The sequence below is a fragment of the Balaenoptera ricei genome, chromosome 15, assembly GCF_028023285.1.
Source record: "Balaenoptera ricei isolate mBalRic1 chromosome 15, mBalRic1.hap2, whole genome shotgun sequence".
In the NCBI taxonomy this organism is placed as follows: Eukaryota; Metazoa; Chordata; class Mammalia; order Artiodactyla; family Balaenopteridae; genus Balaenoptera; species Balaenoptera ricei.
Window position 1 is genome coordinate 23,612,587 of NC_082653.1, and position 25,589 is coordinate 23,638,175.

The following is a 25,589-nucleotide window of genomic DNA, read 5'->3' on the forward strand; positions in this document are numbered from 1 at the left end:
ATGCAGCACCCAAAATTCACAGTTTCTAGCATTCTGTGAAAACTTACCAACCATGCAAAGAAGTAGGAAAATATGAACCATATAAAGAGAAAAAAACAATAAACTGAAACTGACCCAGAAATCACACAGATAACAGAATTAGTATGCAAGGACATTAAAATAGTTATTATAATTGTATTCCAAAGAGGAAATTGTGTGTATATTAAGCAGAGACATGGAAATTATTTAAGAAAAAAAAAAAGACCCAAATCAAACTTCTACATATGAAAACTACAAGGTCTGAAATGAAAAATACATGGATGGGATTAACAGCAGATTAGACAATGCAGAAGAAAGACTACTGAACTTGGAGACATAGCAATAAAAATGATTAAAAATGAGAGAAGACAACAACAAAAAATAATAGAGCATCAGTGAAACAACTTCAAGCAGTCCAATATACATGTGATTGGAGTCCTCAAAGTGGAGGAGAAAGAAGGAAAGATAGAAAAAAAATTTTTTTAAATAATGGTCAAAACATTCCAAATCTGATAAAAAATATAAACCCAAAGATCCAAAAAACTAAATGAACCCCAGGCACAGAAACATGACAAAAATTTTGCAAAGGCACAGTGTGACCAAATTGTTTAAAACTACTGATAAAGAGAAAAATTTTAAACCAACCAGGGCAGGGCAGTGGTGATCACTCTACCATGTACAGAAATACCAAATCACTATGTTGTGCACCGGGAACTAACATAGTGTCGTGGGTCAATTACCCTTCAAAAATAAACAAGCTCATAGAAAAAGAGATCAGATTTGTGGTTACCAGAGGCAGGGGGTAGGGCAGAGGGGGAATTGGATGAAGGTGGTCAAAAGGTACAAACATCTGGGGCTTCCCTGGTGGCGCAGTGGTTAAGAATCCACCTGCCAATGCAGGGGACACGGGTTCAAGCCCTGGTCCAGGAAGATTCCACATGCCGCGGAGCAACTAAGCCCGTGCACCACAGCTACTGAGCCTGCGCTCTAGATCCTGTGAGCCATAACTACTAAGCCCGTGTGCCACAACTACTGAAGCCCGTGTGCCTAGAGCCCATGCTCTGCAACAAGAAAAGCCACCGCAATGAGAAGCCCACACACCGCAACGAAGAGTAGCCCCCGCTCGCCGCAACTAGAGGAAGTCCACGGGCAGCAATAAAGACCCAATGCAGCCAAAAATAAATAAATAAAGAATTTTTAAAATTTTTTAAAAAGGTACAAACATCTACTTATAAGATAAATACTAAGTAATAGAGATGTAATGTACAACATGATTAATATAATTAACCCTGCTGTATGTTATATACAAAAGCTATTAAGAGAGTAAATCCTAAGAGTTATCACAAGAAAAATTTTTTTTCTTTTTTCTTTTGTATCTATGTGAAACGATGGATGTTCACTAAACTTATTGTGGTAATCACTTCATGATGTATTTAAGTCAAATAATTATGCTGTATACCTTAAACTTACACAGTGCTGTATGTCAATTATATTTCAAAAAAACTGGAAGAAAAGAGAACAGCCATAGCAAAAAGGCATTATTATGTACAAAGGATATACAAAGTTATGCAAAGAGATTATACAAAGATAAGAAGGTTGGCAGACTTCTTATTGAAAACAATGCAAGCCAGAAGACAGACTTTAATGCAAATCTTTAAAATATTGAGCAAGGGCTTCCCTGGTGGCGCAGTGGTTGAGAATCTGCCTGCTAATGCAGGGGACACGGGTTCGAGCCCTGGTCTGGGAAGATCCCACATGCCGCGGAGCGGCTGGGCCCGTGAGCCACAACTGCTGAGCCTGCGCGTCTGGAGCCTGTGCCCCGCAACGGGAGGGGCCGCGATGGTGAAAAGGCCCGCGCAACGCGATGAAGAGCGGTCCCCGCACCGCGATGAAGAGTGGCCCCCACTTGCCGTAACTGGAGAAAGCCCTCGCACGAACCGAAGACCCAACACAGCCAAAAAAAATAAATAAATAAATAAATAAATAAAATAAATAAATAAAGTAGCTATAAGAGATCCATGGATCCAAAAAAAAAAAAAAAAAAAAAAAAAAAAAAAAAATATTGAGCAAAAAAAAACAACAAAAAACCCCCTGTTAACCTTGAATTCTATACCCAACAAAAAATTTCTTTTAAAAATTAAGACAAAATCATTTTTAGACATAGAAAAGCTGAAAGAAATGTTAAAGGAAATACTTTGGGCAGAAGGAAATTGTACAATGGAAATCTGGACCTATACAAAGGCATGAAGAACATCAGGAATGGTACCACATAGGTAAATATAAAATACTTTTGTTCTTATTATTTAAATATATTTAAAAGATAATTGTTTAAAGCAAAAGTGACAACTGTGTATTGTAAGGTTTTTAAAATATGTGAAGGTAGAATATTTGACAATAGCCCAAAATCTGAGAAGGGAGAAATGGAAGTATATTGTCATAAGGTTCTGATTCTGTATGTGAAGTGGCATAATATCACTTGAAGGTAGCCTGTGATAAGTTAAAGGTATGTTCAACAAACTATAAAGCAACCACTAAAATAAAAGGACAAAGAGTTAGAGCTAATAAGCCAACAGAGAAAATGAAATGGAATCATACAAAATAGTCCAAAAGAAGGCAGGGAAGAAAAAGAATGTATTTAATACCACTGAACTGTGTGCTTAAAAATGGTTAAGATAGTAAATTTTACGATATGTGTATTTTGCCATAGTAAAAAAAAAAAAAAAAATGGGGGGGGGGGATGTGTGGGATGTAGCTTTTTCTCTGGTGGATTAGCAATGGAAAAGAGAGGAAAAAAGAATTGACATGAGAAGAGAGCTGAAATTTACTGAGCACCTCCCAGGCCCTGTGCACACATGATCTGATTCAGCGCTCCTAGTAACCTGTGTGATGATGACAGTGAACATCTACTATATACTAATGCATCTAGGTAGTGTTCTAAGAGCATTTTATATTCATTTGCTTAATTTTACAACAAGCCTATGAGGCAGGGACCATGAGTCATATTTTACAGACTCTGAGGGCATTGGTGCGCAGGGACACGGAATCACTTGCCCAGTATCCACACAGCTAGTAAGAGAAGGACCCTGAATTCAAACATAGTTTGGCCCTGGGCCTATGCTCTTAACCACGACACCAGCGACAGACCCCAAGACACCAGGCCCAGAGGCTTGAGTACTCACCAAAACCACCCTGCTAATCAGTGGTATTCAAACCTGGCTCTGTCTAGCTCCAAGCTCTCTTTTTTCCACCCCTCTCCCTGGGAGAACCTGAAGCAAAGGGGAAAGGCTGAAATTGGCTGCAGGGGTGGGCAGGAGCCTCACCTCAGAGGGCCACGTGGACCCGGTTTCCACAGCTGGTAGAAGAAGGATGTCTATCCTGCCAGGCCTTTCCAGCTCTAGATTTCTAAGATTTCTAAGATTTCTAAGACCAGGCACTGAGAACCCGCAGGATCAGGCACCCCCTGCCGTGCTGCGGGCTGCCGGATGTGGATGTTGGCTTACCCTTGAGGTGGGTGTTGGGAGGTCTGTTGTCTATCAGCTGCAGGTGCTGCCAGATCCACTTGTGGTAGAAGGGCGAGGTCGCAAGGTTTATCAACTGCAGTACTTCACAGCTGCCCTGCACACACGTCAAGAGACACAAGCAGAAGGGTCAACCCCAGCTCCAGGTAGGCTAGGCTTTGAAGATAAGCTCTCTTTTGTTTTACTTACTTAATGCAAGTGGTTTCAGGTCCTTTTTAAAAATGAAAATGTTGGGCTTCCCTGGTGGCGCAGTGGTTAAGAATCTGCCTGCCAATGCAAGGGACACAGGTTCGAGCCCTGGCCTGGGAAGATCCCACATGCCGCAGAGCAACTAAGCCCGTGCGCCACAACTACTGAGCCTGAGCTCTAGAGCCCGCGAGCCACAACTACTGAGCCCACGTGCCACAACTACTGAAGCCTGCGCGCCTAGAGCCCGTGCTCCGCAACAAGAGAAGCCACAACAATGAGAAGCCCGCGCACCACAACGAAGAGTAGCCTCCACTCACCGCAACTAGAGAAAGCCCGTGCACAGCAACGAAGACCCAACGCAGCCAAAAATAAATAAATAAATAAATAAATTTATAAAAAAAAATAAAATAAAATAAAAATGAAAATGTTATCTATTCATCATAAAAAATTCAAATAGCTAAAGAGGCATGAGAACTAAAAAAACAAAAAATCACCATTGAGGATGTTATTGGGACAATTGGTGAAATTGATTATGGACTATAGATTATATATTATATCAATGTTAAATTCCTAGATTTCAAAAATTATTCTGTGGTTAATTTCCGATCTTAGAAAATAATCACTTAAGTATATAGGGGTAAATGAATATGATGAATGATACTTAACTCTCAAATGATTCAGGCAGGAAAAAAATATACATATATATAAAAGCAAATGTGGCAAAATGTTAATAATTGTTGAAGCCAGGTTAGGGTTATACAGGAATTCTTTGTACTGTTCTTGCAAATTTTCTGTAAATTTAAAATCATTCCAAAACCAAAAGTTTAAAAAATATTCAAATCAAACAAAGAAGAACATAGAGAAAGTTAAAACTATGTTAATCCTAACACCCAGAAATAACAAGGGTAACACTTTGGTGAATATTATTTCAAACTCTTCTCTCTAAGCATATAAGATGTATAAATACAATTTTTCATAAATAAGTCCTTTTATGTAAAACAGACTCTTGTAACCTTTTTAAAAGCTCAATAATATATCAAGGACATCTTTTTATGCCAAGCAATATGGTTCTATGCTATTGTTTTTAATGATTGCATATTATTCTATGTATGCCATAATTTACATACAATTAAAAATAAATATTCCGTTGAGCAAAAGAAGTCAGACACAAGGAGCACATACAATACGATTCCATTTACATAAAGTTAAAGAATAGGCAAAAGTAATCTGTGGTGACAGAAGTCAGAAGAGTGGTTACCTGTGTGGGGGCATTTTGTCTGGGAAAGGACGTAAGGGAGCCTCTGAGGTACTGAAAATGTCCTCTATCTTGATTTGGGTGATGCTTACACAGGGGTATACATATGTCAAAATTCATCAAGCTGTAGAAGTCTAGATTTGAGGTCCTTATTGCATATATGTTACACCTCAGGAAAACATTTTTGAAGATTAATATTTAGTTGTTTCTAATTTGCCAGTATTATATATAACTCTGATTTCGTTCAGGACAACAAAATCCCCAGTTTAAAAAAACTCACCACCTTCCCAAACTCTCCTACAGTGGGGCTGGCAGTGACTCAATTCTGGCTAATGAGATATAAGTGGAAGACTGATGGATAAATCTCCAAGGAAAGCTATGGTTATCCTTCCCACTACCTTCTGCCTGAAACTCAGATGTGATGGCTGGAGGTGGAACAGCCATACTGTCACCATTAGGATGAAAGCCATAAACTGTGGACGATGAAGGGAGAAGCTAGAAGGGGTCTGGGTTCTTGATGACTTCCTAGGACAGCTGTTCTAGGCCTGGATTGCTTAATTCTAGACTATTAATACTGTGACCTGCAGTGGACAGCAACTTTTAACTGATAACCTTGTACTTACATCTTAACGCCCGTAGTGGTCATTAAGGCAAGTACTTGAGTTCTCCTTCCAGGCACATGGCAGGATTATACTTTTCTACCCTTTGAATTAGGCATGGCCTTCTTACCACTTTGGTCAATTTCCTTAGCAAAGTGACTTGTGATAATCCTGGGTAGAAACTTTAAAAGCCAGGGAATTCCCTGGCGGCCCAGTGGTTAGGACTTGGTGGTCTCACTGCGGGGGCCCCGGGTTCGATCCCTGGTTGGGGAACTAAGATCCTGCAAGCCGCTCAGCGAGGCCTAAATAAATAAATAAATAAATAAAAGCCATCACTTGACTCTCAATATTACCTTCTCCTGTTCTATTGATCATGGAATCATGGGTCAAGAGGGGTCCATGTCTCCATGTGACCTGGGTCCCTGAGTGACCATGAGGAGTAAGGCTTCCTGCTGATCTGCTATGATCAGGTAGTGGGAGGAAGGAATATATCTTTGTCAATCCACTGAGATCTGAGGATTTTAAAAATAATTGTGGCTTAATCCAGTTTATCCTAATATAATACCTATGCTTGACTATCTCCTTGGGATTCATTCCTAAAGGTATTATGCATGTTTTAAATTTTGATACATATTTCCAAACAGCCCTCCAGAAATGTTAGATAAGTTTTTTTTTTTTTAATAAATTTACTTATTTTATTTATTTATTTATTTTTTGGTGCATTGGGTCTTTGTTGCTACATGTGGGCTTTCTCTAGTTGCGGTGAGCAGGGGCTACTCTTTGCTGTGGTGCGCAGGCTTCTCATTGCAGTGGCTTCTCTTGTTGCGGAGCACGGGCTCTAGGCACGCGGGCTTCAGTAGTTGCGGCACGTGGGCTCAGTAGTTGTGGCGCACGGGCTTAGTTGCTCCGTGGCATGTGGGATCTTCCCGGACCAGGGCTCGAACCGGTGTCCCCTGCATTGGCAGGAGGATTCTTAACCACTGAGCCACCAGGGAAGTCCCTGGAAATGTTAGATAAGTTTACACTCTGTCCAACAGTGCATAACAGAACCTGTTGTAATACATCTTTGTAGTACATTGCCAACTGGGTTCTCACAACCCTTTTAATCTTTTCTAATCTGAGAGGCAAGAAAGATACGTCATTTTTCTTATGTATTTCATACTTTATAAAATCTTAATCTTTTTTAGTAGGAATTCTAAAAGACACATTATAAAGGGTTAAGGTTCAAGATAGATTACTGCTGAACAGGAAGGAGAAGAAGAGATCAAACATTTAATAAGCCCTTATTATATTCCAAGCATTGTGTTAGTAGCTTTATTCAACATTCATTCAACAAACATTTATCTACCGGGAACTGCAGGTACTGGAGAAACACACATGAGCAGTTCTCTCTGGAAAGACTCTCATGGGTCTTTAATCGCATCTGTATCTGTGGAAAAAACAATTTCACCATGTGTTCCCAAATGATAAACTGTTCAAAATGAGTTGATTATGGGCATTAATTATGTTTGCAGTGCTAGCGGAAATCATGTTCTCCAACTTTGCCGTGACCCCAAGGACGCACAGCCACCCGATGCTGATTTCTCCCTCTAGTGGCAATATCAGTAAACTACAGGAGTCGGGACAACTGTTTTTAGCAGATGAACATTTAAGCAGCTGGTCAGGTGGGAAATTAAAATGAGAAAAAAAGATCAGTCCCTTTAGAGGTGGCAGGTGCACTTCAACTCCAGCCAGAGTGGCCACACCAGAATATAGCCTGGTATTGCCTGATCTTCTGAATATTCAAAAGAAGCCAGAAATCAGAACTTTTATGTAGAATCTTCACATTAACAATTAAATCAGGTTTTAGCAAAACACTATAAGGGATAAACCAACTCATCTGTTAGGCAAGAGGCTCTCTACCTGCTGTCATTTTGTGACATCTGTATTATTTTTCTCAGAATGAAGTTCAAGCATTAGAAATCACCTGTGATGCTTATTCAGATGCAGATTTCCAGAGTTAATGAAGCAGAATTTCTGGAGTGAGGCAGGACTCTGCCATTTTCAGAAGCACTCTAGGAGTTTGTTATGCTTACCAAAATTTGAAAACTCTTCCCTTAGATGAGGGGTCCTCCAGCTTTAGTGCACATCAGAATCACCCAGAAGCAGATGTCAGTGTTGTCAGAACACAGATTACTGAGCCCCTTCTCCCAGAGTTTTGGGTTTAATAGCTCTTGGGTGGGCCCGAGAACTTGCCTTTCTAATGAGTTCCCAGGTGTCGTTGCTGGTCCAGCGACAACACTTTGAGAACCACTGGATTAGAGGGTGACTGAGGTGAGTGAATATGTGCTGAGCTAATCTCATCCTCACAGACTTTATGAAGTAAGCACATAGTCCCATTTTACAGATAAAGAAATGAAGGCTAAACCAGATTAAGAACCTTCTGCTGGTCAGGATGTAACCATCACGCTGAGTAAAGAAAGTCTTGAATTTATATCCCTTACTGCTCATCTCCCCCATCTTTTCTGGTTATACAGTATCAAAAGAGCTTAGAGTTAAATTTGCGGACACATGGCATTCTTGGCTTTGGAGGCAATCACCCCAATATTTTAGGAAAGAGGAAGCAGATATCAGGGGAGAAAGAATGGCAAATTATTCAGGTTGGCCTTCAGGGCTCTCCACCACCAGTTTCTCTTCTAGGCTTTCTCCCACCTCTCCTCACATGACCATCAGGATTCTCCAAACTTATCAAACTCTTCCCCCCTCCACTGGCAAGGACCTCATCCTCATCCTCGCCCTCCTCCGGGTCAGATCCTGTGCATCCAATCCCCTTTTAGCGTTAGTGTGTAGAGGCTGGAAACCAAACACTACATTTCCCAAGGTACCTTGAAGCTAAGGCTCTGGATGGGATTTGGGTTCCACCAATCCAGTGCACCTGGGCAAGGCTTGGTTTTGGAACTGTGGGGCATCCACTTTGCTAGTGGAGACGGTGGCTTCCTCAACTTGGCAGGAGCAGCAGCACCAGTGACAGTCCAGTTCTGGAGTCTGATTTGGAGTCGTTTGCGAGTCATTTTCCGTCTAGAGCCTGTTTCTTCAGCTCTCCCCTCACCAGTAAATCTGTTAGCCATTTAACATCCTGCAGTAAATCCCTTCCTGCTTGCATTAGCTAGACTTGACGGCTCTCTGGGACTGAACCCAAAAATCACAACACAAACACATCCCTGGTGATGCTGAAACAACCGGCTCTTGGGTAAAATGCATGCACATCTATACATTTTACTGTTATGAAGGGTGTGTTACACACAATTTATAAATAATAATAAAATATACCACACTCTTATTGGAAATTCCATATAGCCAATCAATTCTCACAGAATGCTTTTATTGACTTTGGCTGAACTCATATCAGTGGCTAGTCTATAGTCACAATTCAACCATAATTTGACAAATGAATTTGCATCCCAATCTATAAATTTAATATTATTAAGTCTGACTTGTACTCTACTGGTAAACTATTTCTCACCCTCTTATAAATTATATTCATTAAATTGAAACCTCTTTTAGCTTTAACACTATGTCTATCAGAACTTCACCTGTTCACCAATTATATAACTTCTATGATGAATCTATGATGAGTCATTTTTAAATACTGGAAAACATTTCCTTAATTTTCTGCTCTTTACAATGTAACGGCTACAGACCCAGCCCACTTTGAAATTTAATCTGCATTATAAACATTTTCTCTATAGCTTTCTTAAGACAATCAGCAAAGCCATAAATCAAGACCTGACTTAGAGCGTCTGCCTGTTTCCACTGTGTGTGCACATACTCCCACCATGGTCGATTTTCAGCTACCGATGGGAAGTCACTGCACGTGGAACTGAGAAGAGATGTGCACAATGGTAGAGATTTCCACCATATGGATACGATGGGCAAAAGTAACTTCAAGAGCATAGATAATAGTAAAATGCAATAAATCCAGGAAATGATAAGTTTTTCAGTATTTATTACCCTTGTTTTCAATATTTAATTGTAGGTTTATATAATTTAATTTTTAATAATTATCATGTATACTGACTTGCAAAAGTCCTGAGAACTTAACAATCAGCTCTCTCAGGCCAGGAAGAGCCAGCTCCAGCACACAACCAATCTTGCCCCCTACTTTTGTCTAAGGGACCAATACTTCAATGCTCATCTCCCACCTCACCTCCTCCAGGAAGCCCTCCTTGGAGCCTTCAGCCTTTAGAGAGTTCCCCATCCTGAATTCTTGTAATTCACAGAGTTTGTACTAATCACTTGGTAGTCGGCATTGACAACTTTGTCTATACTCAGAATCTAGTGGAGAAGATATATAAAGAGAGAGAACCAATCTTTTCTTTTTTTTTTTTTTTAATATATAAATTTATTTTATTTTTGGCTGCGTTGGGTCTTCATTGTTGTGTGTGGGTTTTCCTCTAGTTGCAGCAAGCGGGGGCTACTCTTTGTTGCGGTGCGTGGGCTTCTCATTGCGGTGGCTTCTCTTGTTGCAGAGCACAGGCTCTAGGCGCACGGGCTTCAGTAGTTGTGGCACTTGGGCTCAGTAGTTGTGGCTCGCAGGCTCTAGAGCACAGGCTCAGTAGTTGTGGTGCACGGGCTTAGCTGCTCCACGGCATGTGGGATCTTCCCGGACCAGGGCTTGAACCCGTGTCCCCTGCACTGGCAGGCAGATTCTTAACCACTGCGCCACCAGGGAAGCCCCAGAGAACCAATCTTTTCCACCTTTGTATCCCTCCAGAGCCTGGGCCACTGTGTCATGATCTTGGCAAAAACTTGGCAAATGTCTGTGGTGGCTTAACATGTAGGCAACAGGTATAGGAGATATTAAATATGGGAGTTTTGGGGCAGAATTCTGGCTCTGCCACTTACTAGCTAGGTGGCCTTTCTTAAGGCATCTTAGCTTCAACTTCTTCATCTGTAAACTTGGAATAATAATATCTTCTTGGTAGAGCTACAGTGAAGATTTATGGTAGAATGGTACTAGGTACACAGTTATTCATCAAAGCACTGTTTGAAATAGCAAACGCTGAGATAACCTAAATTTCCATCAATTAGGGAACTGGTTAAAGTACAACCATACATATGGAATCTAAAAAAACAGTACTGATGAACCTAGTGGCAGGGCAGGAATAAAGACGCAGACGTAGAGAACGGTCTTGAGGACACCGAGGGGGAAGGGGAAGCGGGGACAAAGTGAGAGCGTAGCATTGACATATATACACTACCAAATGTAAAATGGCTGGCTAGTGGGAAGCTGCTGCATAGCACAGGGAGATCAGCTCGGTGCTTTGTGATGACCTAGAGGGGTGGGATAGGGAGGGTGGGAGGGAGACACAAGAGGGAGGGGATATGGGGATATATGTATACATATAGCTGATTTACTTTGCTGTACAGCAGAAACTAACACAACATTGTAAAGCAATTATACTCCAATAAATATATAAAAAAATAAAGCACAACCATATAGTAAAATACTCATGAGTGGTAAAAGAGAATGAATGAGTTCTTTATGTACTGATATGGAACAACCTACAGAAATACTCTTAAATGAAACAGGAAAGTGCAGAACAGTCTGTATAGGATGACACCACTTATGAAAAAAAAGGAAAAAACATATACACACGCATTTACCTGTATAGAGAGAGAACGTGTGGAGGACAGAGACATAAGAAACTGGTGCTGGTGGTGGTCTCTGGGGAGGGATACTCTGGGAGAGAGAGGGGGGAGGGAGACATCACTCTTGTGAACGTTTTGAATTTTGAACCATGTGAAGTACTACCTATTCCAAAATAAACAAAAAAAGATTAATGATGTTAGTAGAACTCCTAGCACAGGAGCAAAGAGCCTCAAAAAAAATAGTAACTCTTATGATGATGATGATGATGATGAACTGCTTAGGATTTGAGCAGGGTCAACAATTGATGGAAAGGTCAACTCAAATCCCAAATCCCAGCTTCTGGCAAGAAGAGCTTTGGGGTCAGACAGACCTGGGTTGAACCCTGCCTCTGCTCCTCATCAACTGCGTGACCTTGAACAAGCCACTTAACCTTCCTTTCCACCTCTGTAAAATGGGAATAATGACAATATCAACCTCCTTAAATTTTCTTTTCATTATCAACCAACAGAGCAGGGGGCAAAGGACATAAAGCAATTCACAAAACACAAAATTTAGATGGTAAACAAACATGATTAATCTCACTAGTAATCAGAAAAAAACATAAGTTAAATCCTCAATGAGGCAGTAATTGCCACATATTAAATTTTAAAACTTTTGAAAGAATGACGGCAGAGGTTGGTGGCACTGGCAAAGTTGTATGTTGCTGGGAGCTAGAGAAAGTGGATCCCTCCTTGTGAAAAGCAGTTTGTTCCAAGAGTCATAAAAATGGTGATGTAAAGCAATTTCGATTTTGGAAATCTATTCTGTGGTAACGAGCTCATTTGTCCCTCTTCCTGGAAAGTTGTATAATGTGGTAGTATCACTTTTACAATTTAGAGATTATAATTATAAAAAGTGATCTGGAGACTTCCCTGGTGGCGCAGTGGTTAAGAATCCGCCTGCCAATGCAGGGGACACGGGTTTGAGCCCTGATCGGGGAAGATCCCACATGCCACGGAGCAACTAAGCCTGTGCGCCACAACTACTGAGCCTGCGCTCTAGAGCCCGCGAGCCACAACTACTGACCCCGAGTGCCACAGCTACTGAAGCCCACGCGCCTAGAGCCCGTGCTCCGCAACAAGAGAAGCCACCGCAATGAGAAGCCCGCGCACCACAACGAAGAGTAGCCCCCGCTTGCCGCAAGTAGAGAAAGCCCGTGCGCAGCAATGAAGACCCAATGCAGCCAAAAAGAAATAATAAATAAATAAATAAGTGACCTGGCATCATTAAAATTCAAGAGCCAAATGCATAATTTAAATATGTATCTGTTTGTAAATAAACATGTATATGAGCTGAAGGAGGGGATACCCTCCCCACACCTGCCCTCTTTGTAATATAACAGCTATATCTTAACGTTCACAGCAACCCTCTGAGGGAGGGAGGCCAAAGTGTGTCCTTTGTCTTTTTTTTTTTAACATCTTTATTGGAGTATAATTGCTTTACAATGGTGTGTTAGTTTCTGCTGTATAACAAAGTGAATCAGCTATATGCATACTATAACCCCATATCCCCTCCCTCTTGCATCTCCCTCCCTCCCACCCTCCCTATCCCACCCCTCTAGGTGGTCACAAAGCAGGGGCTGATCTCCCTGTGCTATGCAGCGGCTTCCCACTTGCTCTCTATTTTACATTTAGTAGTGTATATATGTCCATGCCACTCTCTCACTTCGTCCCAGCTTACCCTTCCCCCTCCCTGTGTCTTCAAGTCCATTCTCTACATCTGCCTCTTTATTCCTGTCCTGCCCCTAGGTTCTTCAGAACCATTTTTTTTTTTTTAAGATTCCATATATATGTGTTAGCATACGGTATTTGTTTTTCTCTTTCTTACTTCACTCTGTATGACAGACTCTAGGTCCATCCACCTCACTACAAACAACTCAGTTTTGTTTCTCTTTATGGCTGAGTACTATTCCATTGTGTATATGTGCCACATCTTCTTTATCCATTCACCTGTCGATGAACACTCCTTTGTCTTTTTAAGTAGGACGTGGGCGCTCAGAAAAAGACGTGTTGAAGGCCAGGGCTCTGCTGGTCACCTGGCTACAGGACATTAGATTAGGCACGCTCTTCCCAGCTTCACCACCCCCACCCCAGACCTCTTACCTTACACACAAACACGATGGAGGACGATTCTACAAAGTCCTTTGAGATCAGCTGCCCGTATGAGAACTTCTCTATCTTCCCCAGGATTACGAGCTTCCAGAGCTTCTCATCGGACCAGGAGTGAAACAGATCCATCTTCCTGATGGGAAAGGCCTGTTAGACTTCATCGCCCTCCATCACCAAGGGGGCTCAGCACTTAGCAATTTCCAGAAAAGGAATATGTTCTCCTGCTCTTGCAAAGGCCTGAGGCGGAAGATTTCACACCCACCCTGCTCGCTAGCCTAGCCTGCAGCCGGTCTCCTGTCACTTGTCCTTTGCTCCCCTGCCCTCTTCTCAAGGCCCTGCCCTTCAGCCGCTCCCCTCACTGCGCCTCAGACGCAGCCGGGGTGATTGGAGCTCTGCTTCTTTCACTTCCGCTCCTCCCTCCAGGAGCTTCTCCCGGCTGAACCCCCTGCCAACCTTGTTACCACTGAGCTACTCCCATTCCAAGGAGCATCTAAGAGTTCCTCACTTCAGCTCGCTGGCTATCCTGTCCCCCAGACCAGCAGTCCGGGCCCTACCTTTGGTTTGGGCAGCTCATTCCAACCCCTGTCTCCTCCAGCCTATTGGCTTCAAATCCTCAGCCCTGGGCCTGGGAATGGGGGAAGTCTGGACTCTCCTCTTTTGGCCTGTTTGTGCCCTGTGGTGAAAGGCCCACCCGGCAGTGACCGCCCCTTCTGCTGATCTTGAACCTCATACACCACTGATCGTGGGGCTTCCCTTCCCTCGCAGGTGGCCCCGCGGGGCTGCCAACAAAAATCATCTTAGATCTTCTCAGATCCAACAGATTATGAGCTCTGAACTCGGGTGATTCAGGCCTCAACCTAGGCGAGGGGGCACTGAGTTCTGTCCAGGGTATCAAAGGGGAACACGGTCAGTGCCATGCCCAAGGAGGAGAAGGGTCTGGAAACACAGGAGGAAAGCAGGGCCACCACAGAAGGAGCACCTCCTGGGCCAAGACTGAGCCACGCACTTCCCACGATCACCTCATCTGATTCTTACAGTGACCTCGGGAGAGAGGAATTGTTATCCCCATTTTACTGCGCAGGAGACTAAAGCCCAGAGAAATGAAGTGACCTATCTAGGGTCCCATGGTGGATAAGCCTAAGAGCTGAGATTAGAACACGGTCCTATTTTTCTTCCACTGTATAAAAAAATGAACTGCCCTTCCCTTCAGAACCAAGTCCCTCCCTTTTCGGGCTGCAGCCCCTTCACGCAGATGGCTTTCTCTCAGTTCCAGCCCACCCCTCTGCTCAACACGCTTCTCTATGGCCCTGCAACCCCACAACCTGTATTCTCGGTGCCAGTGCAGATGCTCCATTTGATTTTCACTCTTTGCCTCAAGGCAAGTAACTAAAGATAATTAAATGAGCACCTGCATGCGCGTGGCACTGTGATAACACAGGGATGATGATGGTGGAAAAGGCAGGTCTGCCCGTGCCACTGTGCTGCTTACTGTCTGATGGCACAAATAAACTGTAAAGAAGGTATTAGATGATCAAGAATTACAGTTTGGATGGGGCTTTAAGGAAACACAGGGTAGAAGCACTGAGGGGGCACCCTCTCTATTCTGGAGTGAGGGTAGGTGGGCTTGGTTAGTGAGGCGGGGCTGTGAAGCCCAGAGACTTCTGAGTCAGGCATTCTGGACACATCACCATCCTGAGCCTTGCTTCCCTCACTGTAAACTGGGGAGAAAAAGAGAAAGAACATCATGGGTTGAATGTGAGATTAGATATAATGGGTGGTACAAAGGGCTGAGCATCCTGCCTGGCCCAGCAAGTGCTCAGTGCATGTTAGCTATTCTGTTGTTACTATCCCATAAGGAAGGGATATCTGAACTGCGACCTGAAGGTATGTTAGGAGTTTGCTAGACCGAGAAGTTGGGTGGGAGGTTGGTACCAAAGCGCATTCCAAGCAGAGAGAACAGCACCTAGTGTTCCCCACTGGGTCTAGGACAAAGGCACCTAATAAACACACAGGGGGAAGACGCTGGCTGGTGGAGTTACCTAAAAAATTCAAACCGATGCTGAGCATCCTTTTTAACTTCTTGGTCCAGTTTATTAGCAAGGAAATCCTCTCTGTCAACAACCAAGAGCTCTGTTTCTTCCATACAAACCACGGTGGCCCTCCTCACTGAAGAAGTTAGAAAGCCCATTTCCTGTTGGGTAGACAGGAGCAAAGGCAAGTGAGAGGTCACCCCTGGCGCTCTTCCCGCAGCCCTGACCACCTCTTCCCTGCTTCCATCTCCCCTGAGAAATCTCTCCTCCCCAGACTGCAGGTTCCCTGGACCGTCCTGTGCCCCTGCTCACTCCCTGCTTCTATGGGCCCACGCCCCTCCCTCTTAGTATGTTGCCTGTGGAAAAAGAGGCAACTGGCTTGACCAGGGCAGAGAAAGGAAGCTGGAGAGGCCTTGCTGAGGAGTCACTGCATCTCTAGGGGGTTACAGAGGGAACATACTCCTTAAACATCACAGACGAAGTGCTGGGACTTGGACATCACTGGCTCCAACTCAATCGGCATTTGACAGGTAAGGGATCTATGACCCACAACAGGGCAGTGACTTGCACAGAGTGAAAGGCAGGACTGGGCCTGGCCTAGAGGTTGTAGCAGGAGTCCTGTCACACCCCCAACCCCACCACAGGAACGCAGGCCCGTCCCCCGCGCTCACCCCAAAACAGCTGCCCTTTTGCAGCAACGTCGGGTGGGGGTCCAGGAAGGCACTGCTGCCATCTTCGTCCTCGGTCACAGCCACCGTGCCCAGGTAGATGAAATAAAAGCTGTTGCCCCTCTGGCCCTTCTTGACGATCACACGCCTGCGACCAAACCTGGGAAAAGACCATGGCCAGTTGATCTGGTAGCAACACAGAGTCTGGTCCCTAGGGGGAGGAGATCTGGACGGGCCGTGCTCTCTGCTCTGGAGTATGAAAGCACAGACTGGGACTAGAAGGGACCTCAGAACAGCCCAGCCCCATCCCCATCAAGCTTGACCCCTTCACTAACATTTGTCCAGCCGCCCACCTCCATTAGAGGAAGCTGCCGGAGAGCAGAGCCTTTGTCAGTCTGCTTAGGCAATGAACAGTTGTTGAGTAAATGAATGAACAAATGCTGGAAGCAATGAATGAGTAGCTAAATGATTATGAGCACTGGCTTTAGAGTCAGACCAGGATCCAAATCCTGGTTTTGCCCTTAGCTGTGGGACACTAGGCAACTCATATCCCCTCTCTGAGCCTCAGTTACTCTTGTCTGTAAAATGCAGATGAGCATACCTAGAAAGAGATGGATAAATGATCTTATTATGATCCCTAATAGCTCACTATCCAACTGGGAACATTTAGGGCAGAGGTACACAGGTTCAGAGCAAACTAACAGTTCTTAAGCTCAGAGGAGGATAGTTTCTGTATTTCAAATGCAAGTTCAAATCAAATCTCACTTCTCTTAGTATTTATTCATTTCCTTCATTCATCCAATAAGTTAGACAAACACCAATGGTGTCTAACAGGTGTAGTGATAAAAAATACAAATTTTGTTCTCAAAATTATGGTTAAGTACAAGAAGTAAATAAGGTTTAAAAATGCTTTAAAAGAGGTAAGGCGCAGGCTAATTCAGAAGCACAGAGAAAGGGCACTTAACCCAGTTTAGGAAGGCCAGAGAGGGCTCTAGGATGGTGGCTAGAGTCATTCAGATGGCCAGAGAGATGGAAGAATGTCGTAGGCACAGGGACCACCATGTCCAAAAGCACAGAGATGGCTGGAGGCCTGGCATATTCAAAGAAAGAACAGTAAGCTCCATCAGACAGGACAATGTACAAACCAGAGGCTTTATCAATAGAGGAAAGAGGCGACAGCCCAGATGACAATGACTAGATGGGAGAAGGCAGGCATATTCAGCCAGGAAATAAGACTTTGGGGACGAGAGAACACAGGCCAGCCTTCATTCCAGGGTAGACCCTCAGAGACCATAACCTACATTTTGGGAGTGAAGAGATATCTCATACAGCAGATATCTGTTGTTTTCTCTGCCAAGCATCTGGTCACCTTTTTCCGCCAACTGCACCCTGATTTTACTTTGGGGGAAACAACTTTTCTTGACTCTTAGACAATCGGAACATCACTAACCCACTGGTGATTCAAGTGAGATCACCTTGGCTCAGAAAGAACTAATCCCAAGGCTCTGACTTGACTGGGAAGAGGTATTCTCTCCTTCCCAATGGACTGAACCTGGAAAGCTAGAAGTTTGGAGCTGTGGCTGTAGCAGCCGGCTGGCCACCATGAAGGGAGAGTCTCAGACAGAGACTCTCCTTTGCATTTGCATTTGCATAAGCTGCTTATGCAAATGAAGTGCCAAGAGATGGCGAGAGACAGACACAAACGTGGGTCCTGGTGACACTGAGCCCCTGAATCCAGCTGAGCCTGAAGCTGGAGAACTATCCCAGGACTTTCAGATACATGAGCCACGAATGCATTCCCTTAGGCTAGGTTTTCTGTCACTTGCCAGTGGAAGAATTCTATCTAATCTGCTAATTCCCAGTCCCAGAAAGAGTAATCAGCAACTAGCGGAGGGCTTTAACAATTATCACCTCCTGATGTTCACAAAAAGCCTGTAAAATTCATATTATTATCTTTATATCACTCATGGGGATACTAGGCTCAGAAAGGTTAAGTGGCTTGCCTGAGGTCACACAGCAGACGGGGCATTAAACTCCAGAGCTTCTAAGCCTGTGACTCTTTTTCTTTCTGTGACGCCATTCTGCCTGCTATAGAATCTTACTTTAAGACAGCAGTGACTCCCTCCCTTCTTTACTGGACTAGAACAAAGCAGATGGTTCCCTCTGCCTGGAATGCCCCGTCTACACGTCCACTTGTCAAATCTACCTGTTCGAATGCCACCTCTTCTGTGAAACTCCCTTGGCCAAGCTAGCTGGAAGGTTACCTCCTCCTGGCTTATTACCTGTGAAACAGACCCTGCATGGGTCATAAAGGGTCGTCCGTAATCCGTAATTAGTTGTGGTTATGTCTTAGACTGTGACCGCTATGAAGGAAGATAGGGCACAAACCTATAGTGACCCTACATCTTAGATTTTCAAGACAGGTCTTACCTCAAATATTCTGCTAGGCTGCCCCCTTGAGGCCACTGAAATGTCCTGGAAATAACTATTTTCACATGCACCTCTTAGGCTTCTCTACTACAAGGGATTTACAAGGTCCTTTTTTGTGTGTGTCACGGACCAATTGACAATCTGGTGAAGGCTTCACAGAATAATGTTTTAAATGTATAAAATAATATACATTAGAATTACAGTTAAGAAAAAACCAAGTTTGTGATATAGCAATACATGTGCCTCTTTATTAAGGCACTGAAAAACAAGAGCCAGCAGCAGATCTAATAACTACCATCATTTCAAAGATGTGATAAATATAAATTATCTTTTGAGAAATCTGCAGCAACTTGAATATATCATAATACCTGTATTTTTTTATTTATAAAAAAAATTATACAGGGACTTCCCAGGTGGTCCAGTGGTTAAGAATCCACCTCCCAATGCAGGGGATGCGGGTTCGATCCCTGGTCAGGGAACTAAGATCCCACATGCCACAGGGCAACTAAGCCCACATGCCACAACTAGAGAGAAGCCTTCGCGCTGCAACGAAAGATCCTGCATGCCGCAACTAAGACCCGACACAGCCAAATAAATAGATAGTATGGAGTGGTTTGTTACCTACATTCATGACTGAAGGAAATTATAAATTTCAGAGGTTAATGAAAATACAGATATAATATTTTTTCTCATCCAAGTTCACAGACCCTTGCCCTAGTTGTTCCTACCTGGATGTAGTACCTCACCTGTGATCCCTTCTGGCTTTTAGGGCCTGGATTTGAGTCTCGGCTCTGCTACTTATTTTATGGGTGAACTAGGATGACTTATTTCCCCCCCCGAGCCTCAGTTTCCTCATCTGAAAAATGAGGGGATTAGACTAGATCCTTTCTGAGATTCCAACCAGCTCCTCTCCAGACTCAGTGACTCCTTAATTCTGGGTAGATTCTCAATGAATGGCTGAGACACAGTGGGCTGCAGTCATAACGGTGAGTACCAAGGTGAAGTGACAGATGGTTTCTCACGGCTGACACCCCGCAGAGGGCTGGTAGACCCGCCGTGGCCTTCGCAGCCGGGCCCTTCTTGCCCAGCCCAGCCCCAGCCCAGGGGCCAAGGGATGTGCCCCTCACTGACCGTTCAAAGCGCATGACCTTGGCCAGGAGCAGCTGCACGGGCTCCGAGTAGTTCCGGTAACTATCCAGAACCTGCAGGAGGTTACAGAGGGACTGGATCTCGCGCTCTGCCCTCCAAGCGGGCTTCTTCTGCGTGATCTGAATGGCCCTTGGAGGGAAGTGACCCTGGAAAGAGAGAGCCAAAGTGACACAGAGGACCCAGCAGTTTCCCCCAGGGGCTAGCAGGCAACTCCCCACACTCCTGCTTTCACACTTTCCCACTCCCCATACAATAGCGGCTGACATGTAATGAGTGCTTCCTGTGTGCCAGGCATCGGGATAGGCAACTTACACACACCGTCTCATTGAATCTTTACCTAAAGAAGCGAGGCACGATTATTATCCCCTTTGACAGATGAAGACGCTCAGGCAGGATTATTACCTAGATTTGTTACATGCCAAGGCCTGTATCCCCAACTACTGATCATACTACCTCTGCTGTTCATTGACCACGCCCCCAAGTCAATAATGGGGCTCCCTGGGCTCCAGGGGCCCTTTGACACACTTCAGTCAGGGGAGAGCTCCCCTGCCTCAGCCTATACCTCAGCCTGCTCCGGGAGTCTAAGGAACAAAGAGAGCCTACAGAGACGCTTAGCTAGCCCTCAGGACTCGTGGACCAGGGGGCGGGCAGATCTACCCATTGGCTCACCACTCCTACCTGCCGGGGAAATGGCACTGTGAGTTGTTAACACCCCGCACTGGCTGCCCATTGCACTTAGGAGAAAATGTTAACTCCTACCACAGCCTGGGGCCCCACATGGCCTGACTCCCTACCTGCCTACTGCCCGCCAACCTCTCCTCCTGCCTCTCCCCTCATTCTCTAGCCTCTAGCCTTCTACCCATCTCTTGCACGTGCCAAGCTCACTTCTGCCTTTAGATCTTTGCTTGGGCTGTTTCCTCTGCCCGGAATGTTCTTCCCCTGGGTTTTCACATGGATATGGCTGCCGTCTCCTCCTCCTCACTCTGCTCTCAGCTCATATGGTGCCAAATCCTCAGGGAGTTCCTTCTGGATCATCTGAGCTAAAATAGCAGGCTCCCTTCCCAGCACTCTGTGAGCTCTGAATCATTCTCTTCAAAGCATTTAATACTTTCTGAAATGATCTTATTCTTTTTTTGTTAATGTGGATATTATCTGTCATTTCCCCACCCTACACACACACACACACACACACACACACACACACACACACACACAGTGTAGAACTGCACTGTCCACTATGGCAGCCAACAGCCACATGTGGCTACTTAAATTTAAATTAAATTAGATAAAAAATAAGCCCCTCAGTCACACTAACGACAAGTGTTCAGTAGCTACGTGTGTCTGCTGGCTACTGTTTGGGATAATGCAGACTACTAAACATTTCCATTGGCACAGAAAGTTCCATCGGACAAAGGTGCTCTAGAATATAAGCCCCAATAGAAACACGATAGTGGCCTTGTCTACCTTGTTTCCCACTCTAGAATAATGTCTCATCTGTAGTGGACACTCAACAAAATACATACTTATGGAAGGAAGGAATGAATACCGGCAGTCTTGCATAACAGTAACTGTCATAGAAGCAGAAGGAAAGTGGGACATGATGCAGAATTCTGATCTTCACAGCGACAGACCTGATGCCTAGCATATTCCCTCGGAAAGGCAGTGTAGCACAGTGGTTAAAAGCACACAGGCTCTGCTGCCAGGTGCCTGGGTTTGAACTTTGTCCTGCGACTTCCCATTTGTGTGTCCCGGCACAAGTCTCTTCTCCCGGAGCCCCTGTTTCCCTACCTGATGATAACAGAAACTACATGTACAAATAGCAGGGTTAATACGTGTCAAGGGCTTACAATGCGCATGGCGCAGAGCATGGGCTATGGAAGTGCTAGTCTTTTTTATGGTCTGAATCCAATCTTTCTCCTTTCTCTCTCTTACTATCAATAACCCATTAGGATTTCTATCATAGGGTCTATTTATGGCAAAACAGATGCCTCTGGCTTCTATGAACCAAACTTATTTTTCGGGCCCACTTAGGGCCCTAATTCCTTCAGGAAATCCTTCTTATCACCCCTAACCCTTGAGACTCCCTTCTGTGGATTCCTACAGAAGTGACAGTTTGTTACTAACTTCCTGGGTAAGTTTCATCACCTTAACTCCTAATTAGCTCCTTAAGGGAAGGTGCGAATGTTACACAACCTAGCACAGTCATCCTTGTCCTTCAGTATCCACAAGGTGGGGAGGAAGGATTGGTTCCGGGACCCCTGCCAATACCAAAATCTGCAGATGCTCAAGTCCCTTACCTAAAATGGTGTAGTATTTGCACATCCTCCTGTATACTTTAAATCATCCCTAGATTACTTATAATACCTAACGCAATGTACATACTATGTAAATAGTTGCAAATACAATAAATAGTTGCTGTCTGCAAGCAGTATTCAAGTTTTGCTTTTTGGAACTTTCTGGAATTTTTCTTTTCTGAATATTTTCTATCCATGGTCAGTTGAATCCACGGATGTGGAACCTGCAGATACAGAGAGCTGACTGTATTCCCCACCACCAGACACAGATCTAGGCCTACCTTAGGAGCTCATAAAGATATCTGGAATGGGGAAAAGGGAGTAGTATTCAAACAGAGCCCTGCCTGTTTCTCACACACCATTTCTCAGCGCTGTCACCCTCACTCACTTCAGGCCAGCCATCTCCTCATTGTGTTCATCTAGCATACAGGAAGGATAAAGGAAAATAAGAGGGGCTGCCCATAATCCTACCGCCCAGAACTAGCCATTTACATGCGGCATTCTTGTTTCCTGCCTTTTTCTTATGCATAAATAAAATTTTTGAAAATAACATAATACATGACTATTTTCCATTAAAAATCAGAACAATATATACAGTTAAAATCCCCTTGTACCACGTCACCAGTAACCCAGACTGCTCTCCACCACCAGAGTTAACCATTTATATATATGTTATTATATACTTATTATATACTTATACGTGTGCCCACAGAATATGTATAGAATTGTTTTATTTTTATTTGCATAAATGTTAGACTGCTGACATCGTTTATGCAACTTGCCTTTCTTTCACTCAATATTTTTTTTAAACCATGTTTTACAAATGTACCCATTGTTTCCAATGTCTCACAAATGCTATAATAAATAAGTCTATGATTCTAAGCCTCTATAATTCTTAGGATTCTTTCTGAGAAGGTTAGCATTAGTAGACTATATGGAAGTTGAGTTTTCCAGTGTTGTCTGAGAGACAGCTTATATATGTATAAAAATGTGTGTGTGTGTGTGTGTGTGTGTGTGTGTGTATCAGCTTGATCGAGATGTAATTCACATAACATATGATTTCACCATTTAAAGTGTACAGATCAATTTTTAGTGTATTCACAGAGTAGTACATCACCACAGTGGGTTTTAGAACCTTGTAATCACCCTAAAAAGAAACCTGGTACCCATTCGCAGTCACTCAAAGGGCAGTTTTTTAAATTGGGTCTCTACTCTCCATCTCTGTGCTGGAGACAGAGCCAAGTGATAACTCATTCAAAAGGCAGAGAGGCCTTGCCTATATGATGGACTTTTCCTCTGTACTCGCCTCTCTCCTTCTATTGCTATGCACAGAATTGCCTCCATCTCCAGAGCTCTGTGGCTCTCAGAGAGACCCCTAGTTTCTCCTGTCTGAAGGGCGAAACTTGGGTAACCTTCAATGCGCAGTGTCAGACACTGGCTGGTCTCAAAAACTGAAGAAAACTCAGAATTTGGAGGACTTTACTGTGTTTCATATATAATGGGGCATGAGAAATTAGATTATGCCCAGGGGAGGCAGTCAACAGAAGCCACACCTTGGTTCCAAAGGAGGAGGAGGCAGCAGGGTGGCACAGGTGGTCCTGGTACCAGTTATAAAGCTCTGTTCTCCCTGCTTTTCCTAGAGAAAAACCAGCATGGCTGCTCCAGGCCAGGGTCAAGTCAGGTCTACATTGGTGAGAACTTCAGATCTTCCCTATAAATAAGGAAGCCCCTTTAAAATTTAAATTAAATTTTAAATTTTAATTTAGTATCCAGGATTTGGTGGGGAGAAGCCAGGAAGATAATAATGCTTGAAATTCGGAGAACAAATCACATAGTCCAAATGACATGAAGGCATTCGCTTCTCAGAGTGGCCACCTGAGCCCAGGTGAAAGACAGATGTGCCCAGCATCTATCAGAAAGTTTCGGGCAGAGCCAGAATTCACACACAGGCCAGTGCTTTTTCCCACCACCCTGATTATTTCTCCTCTGTCTGGGGCTCTCACATCGTCTCCTTTGCCTTCTACGGTTTTCCCACTGGTCCAAGCACAGGCGATCTCCCGTGCTGGTTCTGCTCAGCTATAAAGCAACAATGGGTTTGGGGTTCAGCTGGGTGGCGGCGGGGAAGGCTCGCAGTCTTGGGATGCCAGAACTGAAAGGGATCACCAAGATCAGCTATTTTATAGGGGAGGAAACTAAGTGGCTAGCTCAGGGTGGCACACTGGGTTGGTGGCAGAACGTGGTCTGAACCCAGCTATCCTGATACCCAGCCCAGGCCTTCTTTCAGGCTATGATGCAAGAAAAAAAAAAAAATTCCCAGCAGCAAGGTCAGAGCTGTGTATACATACCAACTCTGCAATGAAGTCCATGGTATCAAATGTGACTCGGCCTTGTTTCTTTTTCTGGGGAAAAAAAATAAGGAAAGGGGGCTGCGGAGAGGAAGGAGAATCAGCAAGACTGTTTCTAGAATTTTGCACTGAAACCCTTCTGCGTACCTGGGCCACTGCGGTAGGCAGGAAGCCTTGGGAAACCTCCTACCAGCTGGGCCTCTCATGTCCACCTCCGCTCAAAAGCCCCAGCTCCACACAGGACTTGGGCCCAGCACTGACAATGTATTATTATGGAGGCACAGAAAGACGGGGGTGGGGAGAGGGAAAGGAGGATGAAGAGAAGAAGGATGGAGAGAGAAAAGGAAGAGGGAAAAGAAGCAAAAAAAAAAAAAAAAGGAAAGTATAGAGGAAAAAAAAGAACAGAAAAGAGGGATAAAAAGGAAGGAACAAATGAAGCCAACCTTCATTAAGTGCCTATAATGAGCCGGGCACGGCTTATCTTATTCCATTTCATCATCAGGACAAAGCAGGTATTACTGAGCAGCTCCACTGAGGACCTGAAGTGGGTGAAGGAAGTTGCCCAAGAATCACACAGTGAGGAAATGGTCCTCATCTGAAGGATGGCCAGGAAGAAGAGGTATAGGAGGTCTTAGGGATGAACTAATTCAACCCTATTTCCTAACAGATGCAGAGAGGATGTGGAAAGGGTAGAGAGAGAGGAAAAAGATCTGTAGGGGGGAGTAGCAGGGGAGGAAAGGGACAAACAAGGCCCTGAACAGCATCCTGGGGCAAACCAGGACCCCCCCATTCATCTCTCTGGGCACACCTCACATCCTTCCCCAGAGCCCACTCGGTTCCTTGTCCTCTCCCTCCATTTATAGTTTATACATCCATGTGGTGCTTCTCAGGGAGGCCAATGAAAGAAAGACGATGTTCAGAAAGATCTGGATTCACATACTCCACTGAAAACCAGTCTACGGCTCTCTCTGCCCGACACTATGCCCCAACCCCCCGGCTCCCTGCCCGGAAGCCGTATGACCCCCATAGGCTGTCCCTGAGAGGCTTCCGCTCCGCTCAAGGCCATCCTGACAGAGCAATGTTGTTAGGTTTAGCCTCGCACTCCTGTGATGACAAGTCTGACTCTGGTCTTCAGCTTCCAGCGGCCCAGGCACCAACCCAAGTCTTCTGGTAACCACAGACTCCTGGCCTCCAGGGCCCTTCGCTTCACCACTGCGTGACACCCTGAGTCAGAAGGTCCTTCCTGAGGTTACGACGCTCCTGCTCCAACCCTTCTCATCTCATGGCCCAATTACAGGGCAGAATCTGGCTGCAG

The 25,589-nt window shown here is 44.4% G+C and overlaps 1 protein-coding gene across 6 annotated transcripts in view; it reads right to left on the reverse strand.

Moving 5' to 3' along the window:
* The window catches only part of CNBD2 (cyclic nucleotide binding domain containing 2), a 63,933-nt gene that overhangs the window by 19,996 nt on the left and 18,348 nt on the right, over positions 1–25,589 (reverse strand). For 3 of the 6 annotated variants that reach the window (XM_059898151.1, XM_059898150.1, XM_059898154.1), the window contains 7 exons: positions 24,275–24,328; positions 19,618–19,781; positions 16,060–16,216; positions 15,398–15,549; positions 13,353–13,491; positions 6,928–7,008; positions 3,519–3,633 (listed from right to left, as the gene is read on the reverse strand). In XM_059898151.1, the coding sequence (XP_059754134.1) occupies positions 3,519–3,633; positions 6,928–7,008; positions 13,353–13,491; positions 15,398–15,549; positions 16,060–16,216; positions 19,618–19,781; positions 24,275–24,328 (862 nt within the window). Of the gene's footprint in view, positions 1–3,518; positions 3,634–6,927; positions 7,009–13,352; positions 13,492–15,397; positions 15,550–16,059; positions 16,217–19,617; positions 19,782–24,274; positions 24,329–24,421; positions 24,595–25,589 lie in introns of those variants that run through there. The other 3 variants (XM_059898155.1, XM_059898153.1, XM_059898152.1) reach the window with 3 other exon arrangements.